Source organism: Arachis stenosperma, chromosome 3 (genome assembly GCF_014773155.1).
Source record: "Arachis stenosperma cultivar V10309 chromosome 3, arast.V10309.gnm1.PFL2, whole genome shotgun sequence".
NCBI classification, from domain to species: Eukaryota; Viridiplantae; Streptophyta; class Magnoliopsida; order Fabales; family Fabaceae; genus Arachis; species Arachis stenosperma.
In genome coordinates this window covers 140,181,658-140,192,914 of record NC_080379.1, presented here as the reverse complement: position 1 = coordinate 140,192,914, position 11,257 = coordinate 140,181,658, and the positions used below count along the sequence as shown (strand labels likewise).

At 39.3% G+C, this 11,257-nt stretch overlaps 1 protein-coding gene across 1 annotated transcript; it reads left to right on the top strand.

Annotated features, from left to right (window-relative positions):
- Nucleotides 1-3,541: 3,541 nt before the first annotated feature.
- On the top strand, nt 3,542-5,802 carry LOC130970024 (uncharacterized). The gene has a single exon (XM_057895965.1). It carries the CDS (start codon nt 3,737-3,739, stop codon nt 5,393-5,395), a length of 1,659 nt encoding a protein of 552 aa, XP_057751948.1. The 5' UTR covers nt 3,542-3,736; the 3' UTR covers nt 5,396-5,802.
- The last annotated feature ends 5,455 nt before the right edge of the window (nt 5,803-11,257 follow it).

Here is an 11,257-nt window from a genome sequence, read left to right as displayed (position 1 = left end):
AACCTCGGGTCGTTCTCCCTAGGAATTACAATGAAGTGTCTTGTTATTGGTTATGAGTTATTTTGGAGTTTTGGATAAGAAGCGTGAAAAGTAAATGGCAATGAAAATAAACTAACAACTAACAAGCTCTTGGCAAGATGTGAGAACTAGAAATCCTATCCTAGTTACCTTCCTCAATTGTGATGAGAATTGTTCATTGCTACCACTTAGTTAACCTCTAACTATGGAGGGAAGTCAAGTGGATGAATCAATTTGATTCCTCAAGCCTTAATCGTCTCCTAAAGGAATGACTAGCTTTAGAGATATTCAAATTAATTAGCAACTTCTAATTATCAATCAACAAAGGAATTAGGTAACTCAAGAGTCACTAATTACTCTCCCTAGGCCAAGAGGAACAAAACCTATAATATATCTAGAAGAGACATTTCATCAAACACATAGAGTGCAATACAAGTAAACATTATTAAATACAAGAATTAAAGGAATCTACAACTATAAAAACAAGAGATCAACAATAGGAAAGCAATGAAGAACAATTATTATGAATTACCTCTTATTGAATTGGAAGAAAATGGAAGTAGCAATAGTAGATCTACAACAAAGCATAAGAATAATATAAAGGAAATTACAACAAAGGAATGGAAGAAGAATGAATGTAACTACAAGGAATTGAGAAGATAGAAGTAGAAGAAGATGAATTAAAATCTAGATCTAAGAATTCTAATCTAAACCTAATCCTAATTCTAGAGAGAATTGAGAGCTTCTCTCTCTAGAAACTAACTCTAACTACTAAACTAAACTAATGGTTAAAAGTTAGTTGATTCCTCTTCAATCCTTGGCTTAAATAGCATCAGAAATGAGTTGGATTGGGCCCACAAGACTTCTAAAATCGCTGGCCACATTTTGCTTTAAGTGGACCAGGTGGCAGCAACGGCGCGTGCGCGTACTATGCGCGTGCGCGCCACCATACGTGTGGCAACTATGGCAAATCTTATATCGTTTCGAAGCCCCGGATGTTATCTAACCCAACTGGAACCGCATCATTTGGACCTCTGTAGCTCAAGTTATGGTCGTTTAAGTGCGAAGAGGTCGGCTTGACAGCTTTCCGGTTCTTTCATTTCTTCATGAATTCTCCAACTTTTCATGCTTCTTTCTTCATTCCCTTGATCCAATCTTTGCCTCCTAAACCTTAAATCACTTAACAAACATATCAAGGCATCTAATGGAACCAAGGAGGATTAGATTTAGCTATTTTAAGACCCAAAAAACATGTTTTCACTCTTAAGCACAATTAAAGGAGAAGTTATAAAATCATGCTATTTCATTGAATAAATGTGGGTAAAAGGTCATAAAATCCCTTAAATGAAGCATAAGATAAACCCTACAAATGGGGTTTATCAGAGTCCCCTCCACAGGCAACAGATCCACCTCCGCTACGAGATGCCCTAGCACAGTAGCAGGCCTAACCACAGTGACTCAGACGTGGTAAGTTGGGGGGTTGATTGTCTTGGTAGTGGTAGTGGTTAGGTTTTAGACTCTCTACTGTTGTCATTATCTTTCATGTATTCATCTATGTTATATGCACCAAAAATAATATTTTACATAATCATATTTAACCACACGATACTCTATACTCTGACAAATGTTGCAATTATTGATGGCAAGGTAAACAGACTCTTTGTTATAAAATCTATGGTCGATTTTTAGCTCCATGCTCCTACTTGTGTTATGGTTGTTAGTGCCCTCCAGACCAAAGGCATCAGCTCCACTTGCATATCATCTACGTCCAATATCAAATAATGGCTTGGAACTTGGGCTCAGCTAGGAAGTGGTAACGGTGGTGGCAATATATATCGTGAGAAAGTGAAAGGCAATAGTTGAGTTTTTGGGACACACTCTCCTTATCACTATTACTGTCAGAACCATATTGGGGCCCACTCTTAGTCTGACTCAGACTTTTCGAAAATCAAATCAACACCAGGTTCAGACATTCAGAGAGAAGACTGAATTCTTGTGGGAGATTTGGTTCTTCCCACCTGACTAGTAGGTCGTGTTACACAACCTATTGGGACTACATGTGGGAAAGAAGCACTATTGTCAACGTCCACAGAACTCGATGCCAGGCTCCATCACTTGTTTAGTCATAATCTTTTTATAACAATCGAACATAACTCACACATGATTATCATCCTTTAGCCAAAATACCTTATATTGAATATTCCATATGGCGTCTAATAAAAGTCATCGATACCAAATTTTTCGAACATGCTTAATTCTAAGCATTCCCATATTGAATAAAATCAAGCTTTTAAGCCATATCAACAAATATAATCACCAAGTATACATAACAACGGAATCACTGCATTTAAAATATGCACCATCAATTTTACGTGATATTGTTGTATTCGGATAAATAATAACTATACATTTACTAGCCATTTGATGAAATTGTCTTTTAAAAAAAAAAGAAAAAATAGATAAAAAGTAAAAATTATTAAAAAGATACGATATATATATAGTAATCCTTGGTGACAATTTCATATACAATTTTGCTGGCATAACGTGCGCTATAGTATTTTCTCACAATTTTACTGTCATCAGCTGCACAATAGAAAACATCCACTGCTAATGTGTAAGCAGTTATGCGCAATTGTGTTTTTAGTCTATTTCATCGTCTTTATCTGCAATGGCAAGCTTCTCTAAGACAATGGGATCATGACCCCCAAATATTTTATAAAAACATGAGTTATATGAAATTGAAAGTGAAATTATTTCAATTGGTTATCATTATATTCTTTTAGCCATAATGACCCGTGTTCAACTCTCATATTTATCATTCATTCAACATATTAAAATAGGCTTGATAATATTTGATACAAACACAATTTCATTATTTTCATAATATTACAAACTTATTTATTTAGTTTTTTTTATGTAATTTAATGCTATTTTAGATTTTATTAGTTTTTTAAATTTAATTTTTTTTACATTACACAAAATATAGAAAAATTAAATAAATACTAATTTAATTATATTTGTATAAACTAACAGAGAATTTGTAACTCTTTAATAAATTGAGTAACTTTTTATATATTGAATTTAGTATGTAGTTATTTTATATTTTATTAATTTTTTAATTAATTTTAAAAAAATATATATTCAAATATTTAATAAATATTATAATTTTTAATATTTATTATTCTAAGTTCTAACTATAATTTTCCTTTTTTTTACGTGTTTCACGTCTTATAATATTCTAATTATTTTATAATTATAACTTTTTTTATTTATTTCTTGTTTAAAAACAATTAATACTATAAACTGTCTGCAAAATTGTTACAGAAGGTTTAAAACGATAAAAAATTTAAAAAGCCTAAAAAAGAGTAAATATAATTTTTTTATTTATTTAAAAAATAAAAGAACTCCTGAAATGAGAGTACGAGTATTTGACTGTTTCACACTTTCTTGCCAGGTCGAGTAATTGACTATAACTCCGTAATAGCGGTGGGGATTCACATTTTATTACTGGGTGGCAAATGAGAAGTGAGAACTATTGATGTTGGGTGTGTAGCACGCACCGTGGTTGCGTGTGGTTAATTTACGTCGTCAACCATTTTCAGTACTACTAACTTCCCCTTCTTTCTTCGTTCTTTCTTCCTTTCTTTCTCTGAAGCCTTAAAGCTAAGCACTTTTCGCTCTCTCTCTCTCTCTCTCTCTCTAACAATCTGTGTTAAGCATGAAAGTAACAGAATCCGAAGCGGAGGCGGAGGGGGTGACTGTAAGGGAGTGCATTGAAGTGATGTCAAGCCTCCTGAGCGAAATCCCATCCATGAAGAGCTTCAAGGGAAAGTGGTCACTCATCGGAGCCACACTGACACACCTCCAAACCCACCTCTCCGACTCCGATTTCCCCGCCTCAAACCCACTATCCCTCGACCTCCTCCGCTCTCTCTCGCAAACGCTCCACCACGCGGTCTCCCTCGCCCAACACTGCCACTCCCCCAACCCCCCTCACGGCAAGCTCAAGACACAGAGCGACCTCCACTCCCTCCTCGACACCCTCAACCGCCACCTCCACGACTCCACCATCCTCTCCCGCACCCATATCGACAACGCCGCCGCCCTCTCCACCAACCCCCGCGACTCTCTCAGATCCCAATCCAGGAACCTCATCACCCGCCTCCAAATCGGCTCACCGGACTCTCGAAACTCCGCCATGGACTCCCTGCTTTCTCTTCTCCATCAGGACGACAAGAACGTCGTCATCGCCGTCGCGCAGGGCGTGGTCCCGGTACTCGTGCGCACACTCGATCACTCCACCTCCTCTGAGTCCAAGGAAAAAGCCGTTGCCGCCATCGCCAGAATCTCAACCGTCGACACCAGCAAGCCCGTCCTCGCTGCCGAGGGCTTGCTTCTCCTCAACCATCTCCTCCGGGTACTCGATTCCGGAAGCGGGTTCGCGAAGGAGAAAGCCTGCATAGCGCTTCAGGCGCTGAGTTACTCGAAGGAGAACGCCAGGGCCATAGGCTCACGCGGCGGAATCTCGTCGCTCTTGGAGATCTGCCAAGCTGGCACCCCCGGTTCTCAAGCCTCCGCCGCCGGCGTTCTCAGGAATTTATCGCGCTTCGCCGAGATCAAGGAGAATCTCGTAGCAGAAAACGCTGTTTTCGTCCTCTTGGGTCTCGCTTCTTCCGGAACTGCGTTGGCGCAAGAGAATGCCATCGCCTGCCTCTGTGGTTTAGTCTCTGACGACCAAAGCTTGAAGCTTTCGGTGGTTAGGGAAGGTGCGCTGGAGAGCTTGAAGAATTTCTGGGAGTCGGGTCGGAGCCCCGATGTAGCAATTGAATTTCTGGGTCAGCTGGCTTCGTGTTCGCGCGTGGCGGACGTTGTTGTCTCCGATGGGTTTGTTGTGCCACGTGTGGTGGCTGCATTGGGGTCCGGAGTTATGGCGGTTAGAGTTGCGGCAGGTAAAGCCGTATATGCTATGTGTTTGGAGAGCGCAAGAGCGAGGAAGGAGTTGGGTGAGTGCGGCGGCGTTAGCCCTCTGATAAAGATGCTGGTGGACGGGAAGAGCACGGAGGAGAAGGAGGCGGGTGCGAAAGCATTGTCGGTGATGCTGATGCATGCAGGGAATCGGAGAGTGTTTCGGAAGGACGAGAGAGGGATAGTGAGTGCGGTTCAGCTGTTGAACCCTTCGGTGGTGGGTTTGGATAAGAGGTACCCGGTGTCGTTGCTGGAGTCGCTGGTTCATTCCAAGAAGTGTAAGAAGCAGATGGTTGCTGCTGGTGCTTGTGTTTACACTCAGAAGCTTGTGGACATGGATGTCCCTGGTTCCAAGAAGCTCTTGGAAAGCCTTGGTCGTGCCAAGATTTGGGGTGTTTTTGCTAGACCCTAAAACGTTAACCTACTCATCAATCCAGCAGTTACACACAGACAAACACTCACTATAGGATTATAATAAGGCAGGCCTTGATTCATTCATCTCTCTCCCTCTCTCTATGTATCATAGTTTTTGTTCAGTTCTTCTTTCTTCTTTATCTAATTTATTTTGCCTTTTTGCTTTTAGTTTTTTCAAGTGTGTATATCTGGTGTGTATTTAAGTTAATTTTGTGATATGTTAGTAATTGTGTTCATAAGGCTCATGATCTAACTGAGTTGAGTTCATGTTCTTCAATCTTCATCTCATGTTTGTATTTATTCTGATCTTTTATGAGTAGCTAGCTATTTGTTTGTTTCCTTGGAACTTATTATACTATTCGATTAGAAAGGTGTGCCACTTTGTTGTGACCACCATGTGCATTAGCTCTGGACCCTGCATTATATGCCTATGGCTTTGCCTTTATTGCACTATGGTTGGCTGTTGCCTTGACAAATAAGGACCCTACCTTAATCTCTTCAGGCTGATGAAAGTACTACTTAGTTATACACCACATAGTTGTTGAACATGACAGTTAATTTGATCCTTTAATCAAAGCTCTTGGATTCAGGTTCTTGAAGTTGGAAAAAAAAAGGTTTGCTAGGGGACTGAGTCTTAGTCGGATCAGTTGGATTATGAGTATATATACTCAAGGTGGTGGTTTTATGTGCTGAATTTCCAACCGATTGTGTTGTCATAGTCGTAAGTCTTAGGTCTTAAGTCTTAACTAATCGATATTGACACATAATATGTTATGGTAGTCTACGGGGACAGCTGTGTGTTGGAGAATGTGAATCTTTGGAATTCAGCGGTCGATTTCATAAAATAGTAGTATAGCTGTTATTGCTATAACTACTCAGCTGAAAATTCAGTTACGAGTTCCAATAATTCCAGTTTCAACGAGTGTTTGCAAAGCAATAATAGACTTCAACTTCATATCATTAATTAAGAACGGACGAAGAAGGTGAAAATTGTGGAAATGTTGCGGTAGTGGGTAAAAACTTGGAATTTTTTCAGACTATTTATTATTTTGGTCCTTAAAAAATTTCGAATCACGAATCAAATACTTTAGTTTTTAACTAAAATTAATAATTTGATTGATTTTTAACAATTAATTTTGTCAGTCATTTAGGCTTTTGGTTTTGTTAACTCTAACAGAAGACAAAATGATCACTGACAACTCTAATAGGGGATAAAATATTCCCTGACAACTTTAACAGTGACAAAATAATTCCTGATTCTTTTGTTAAAAAATGACACTGTTTTTCTCCAATTTTTATCATATCTCGTATAATCTTAACATTCATACTCTCTTTCACCTTCACGGTCTTTGTTTCCATCTTTTTCTTACTCCTCTTCAACTCTAAGATCAAGCCATAGTGTAATTGCCATGTATGTCGTACCTACTTCAACATGTCATGAATCACACACTTTCTAAATCTTTGTATCTGGTACAGTCACCTCCTCCGCACTTCACCCACCAAAAGCATCCAACTCCACGTCCTCGATAACAGCATCACCTCCAACTTCGACAACGTCCACCACATCCTTAAGACCAAATTTCATAACTACCCCAAGGGCACGACTTTTTTCACTCTCCGACAAGCAATATAAATTGTTTGACATTAAGACATCATGAGAAGATTCTCCTTCGACATCATGTGCAAATTCTCATTTGGAATGGATCCCGAGTGCTTCATTCCTTCTTTCTCAGAGTCCAAGTTGGCAGACAGTTTCGATCTTGCATCCAAGCTATCAGTACAACGAGCAATATCGTCGTTGCTGCTTATATAGAAACTGAAGTGATTATTAAACATTGGTTCGGAGAAGAAGTTGAAGGAAGCGATAATGTGGTCATGGAGATGATAGGGCAGAGTAGGAAGGAGATGGCGACGACGACGGGTCTTAACAAATCAGACTTGCTGTCTAGATTCATGGGATCTATCGAAGACAACAAGTACATACTTGAGAGACACGGTCATTAGTTTCTTGAGTATTAATTGGTTGAGAACAAGTTGATGATTTTTCTTCTTGTGAACATTGAAGTTGCAGAGTATGTTGGTGCACGTAATTGTGATCACACTTTTCACAACTCCACACAACTAACCAGCAAGTGCACTGGGTCGTCCAAGTAATACCTTACGTGAGTAAGGTTCGATCCCACGGAGATTGTCGACTTGAAGCAAGCTATGGTCATCTTGTAAATCTCAGTCAGGCAGATTCAAATGGTTATGAGGTTTTGATAATTAACAGATAAATAAAACATAAAATAAGATAAAGATACTTATGTAATTCATTGGTGGAAATTTCAGATAAGCGTTTGGAGATGCTTTGTTGCTTCTGAATCTCTGCTTTTCTGTTGTCTTCCTCCAATCATGCGTCCTCCCTTCCATGGCAAGTTGTAAGTTGGTGGATCACCGTTGTCAATGGCTACCATCCGCCATCTCAGTGAAAATGGTCTGGCTATGGTTCTCACCGCAGGGCTAATCATCTGTCGGTTCTCACTTGTGTCGGAATAAGATCCATTGATCATTTTGCGCACTGTCACTACGCCCAACAGTCGTGAGTTTGAAGCTCGTCATAGTCATCCCGTCCCAAATCCTACTCGGAATACCACAGACAAGGTTTAGACTTTCCGGATCTTAAGAATGCTGCAAATTATTTCTAGCCTATACCACGAAGGTTCTAATCTCACTGATTTTAATGCTCTGTTGCCAGGAGATGCTAGTCAAACGCATGGATCAGAGACCCAAGAGAATATACTCCAGTTGGCGTCCAATGACTACGTTGAACATCATGTAGACCACTTGTGGTTGTCAGGTACGCGGATCTTGGCTAAGCGAGTACTGAAGATAGTGATTGATTGTCACAAATCACCCCTTCAGTCTGACTTAACTAAATTAAGTACGAGAGTATATCTTGGAGAAGAAGTAGGCGTGAATTGAAAGAAAAATAATAGTACTCACATGAATTCATGAGGAACATCAGAGCTCCTCACCTTAATCTATGAGGTGTAGAAACTCCACCGTTGAAAATACATAAGAGGAAAAGGTCTAGGCATGGCCGAATGACCAGCCTCCCAAATGGCATAAGAATTCGAAAACAGGGGGAAAAGACCCTTAGTACAGTAGTAAAAAGTGCTATTTATACTAAGCTAGTTACTAGGATTTATAGAAAATAAGTAACTAAGTGCAGATAGTGCAGAAATCCACTTCCAGTGCCCACTTGGTGTGTGCTTGGGCTGAGCTTTGAAGCTTTCACGTGCATAGGCCATCATTGGAGTTAAACGCCAACTTGGGTGCCAGTTTGGGCATTTAACTCCAGCTTTGGTGCCAGTTCTAACGTTTTACGCCAGAAAAGGATCTCTGGTGGGCGTTTGGACGCCAGTTTGGACCATCAAATCTCGGGCAAAGTATGGACTATTATACATTGTTGGAAAGCCCAAGATGTATACTTTCCAACGCAATTGAGAGCATGCCAATTGGGCTTTTGTAGCTCCAGAAAATCTATTTCGAGTGCAGGAAGGTCAGAATCCAATAGCATCTGCAGTCCTTTCTTATCCTCTGAATCAGATTTTTGCTCAGGTCCCTCAATTTCAGCCAGAAAATACCTGAAATCACAGAAAAACACAAACTCATAGTAAAGTCCAGAAATGTGATTTTTGCATAAAAACTAATAAAAATATACTAAACAGTAACTAAAACATACTAAAAACTACCTAAAAATAATGCCAAAAAGCGTATAAATTATCCGCTCATCATATGCATTGTGTAGCTTGAAGTTACAGTGTTAAACTGTTAGTGTTATGCAAGATATGATGGAAATTGGAGAAGAATAGTGTCGTTTCCAAACAGAGGAGGTCAGGGACCATTTTGTCCCCCTGTTAGAGTTGCTAGGGACTATTTCGTCCTCCGTTATAGTTGACAGAGCAAAGGATCTAAATGACTGACGGAGTTAATTATTAGGGACCAATCGAGTAATTAATTTTAGTTAGGGATTAAAGTGTCTAGTCTGAAATTCTTTGAGAACCGAAATAGGTAAATACTCTTTTTCTATTATAAAAAAAATTATTTTTTTTTAAAAAATTCAATTTTAGATGCCGTAATTTAACATTTTTCTGGTTATGGACAAGTTGGTCGTACTCTTCAATGAATTTTAAATTCTTACGTTATTTTTTTTGGGTTGGAAATAATTTATTTGTGTATTTTTGTGTATTCGTGTATTTTTGGAGGCGATGATAATGGTTGTCATTGTTGCCTGCGATGTTGAAGAAGCCATATTAATTGTCTGTTCAATATTCAACTCTCCAATTTTCCTTCTCACCTAAATTAAACCAAACTAGGTTCTTATTCTTGTGTACCCTTGTATACTTCTGTGTATTACTGGAGATGATGATAATGGTTGTCATTACCGCCAACGATGTTGAAGAAGCTGTCTATCTAGTATTCAACTTCCTAATTTTCCTTTTCAACCGAATTAAACCAAACTGGATTTTTTTAAAATTAAAAATTTTGATCAAGAAGAAAAGAGGAAAAGGTGTGGAATGTGAGTCTTCTTCTTGTTATCTTTTCCGATCTTCAATTCCTCTCTGTGTACTTTCTATTTATTTCTTTTTTTTTAGAAGGATTTGACTCAAAGTTTGCCTTGGGGTAAGGTGAACTTTATATAAAATTAGAAGTTTGTCGAATGGTGCACGAATAGGGGTGTTGTTCATGTCATGACTCAAAACATAAAGTCAGGCCTAATAAGGATAAAAAGGTCCACCTAAAAGGATGACTCTTACCATCTACCCAACCTCTTTAAGAGGTCAAACACGACAAGATTGACATGCTTTACTTGTGCAAATAAGTAACTGCCTCTCCAAATTTCTATTACTATCTCTATCTCACCTAAAAGATAGATCCCAACAAACTCTTAAGATAAAGAGAATGGTCATCTACCTAAAAAGGTGAAACTACTTAAAAAAAAAGGTGGTTATTAGCTTTACTATAAATACACTGACACCCCTCATGTGTATTCACGTTCTAATCTACTAAAAACTTGCCTAAAGCCTTGCTAACTTAAGCATCGGAGTCTCTTGCAGGTACCACCCCCACCTCCTCACGAGAAACTCGGACGGCAACACCTCGACGCAAGAACAAGTTGGACACTACCTTATACAGAGTCTGGAACTTACGTGAAGGCCCAAATCAATATTTCAGGTAACCCTCAGAATATTGGTGACTTTGCAAAGAGAAGCAACCGAGTTTGTCAAAAAATGTCCGCCTTGCTAGAAGAATGCCAACTTCCGTGTCGCAGCTCGCGAAGAGCTTATCAACATCACCTCACCATGGCCATTTGCAAAGTAGGGCCTCGATCTACTCGGGCCATTCCCTCAAGCTCCAGGTCAAGTGAAATATCTCATACTAGGGATTGAATATTTCACTAAATGGATTGAGGCAGAGCTACTAGCAACGATTATTGCCCAGAGAAGTCAAAATTTCCTCTACAAGAACATTGTCATAAGGTTTAGAGTTCCCCACTCCATCACTATGGATAATGAAATCCAATTCACTGACTCAACCTTTAGGAATTCAGTAGCCTCTCCTCATTCCACAACAAGGGAGTCACCTTTCTGACTTGCTTACGGAATATAAACCATGATCCCCATAGAAATCGTTGAAGAATCACCAAAGATTATATTCTACAATGAAGGGGCCAATACCCAAGTATAAAAAGAAGAGCTCGACCTCCTCCCAGAAGTCCGAGAACGAGCTCAGATCAAAGAGGAAGCACTAAAGCAAAGGATGACCCTAAGGTACAACCAGAAGGTAATCAAAAGAAGGTTCACTGCAAATGACC

Excerpts from the sequence above, each read along its gene's own strand:
- LOC130970024 (XM_057895965.1), top strand. The coding sequence starts at position 3,737 with ATGAAAGTAACAGAATCCGAAGCGGAGGCGGAGGGGGTGACTGTAAGG.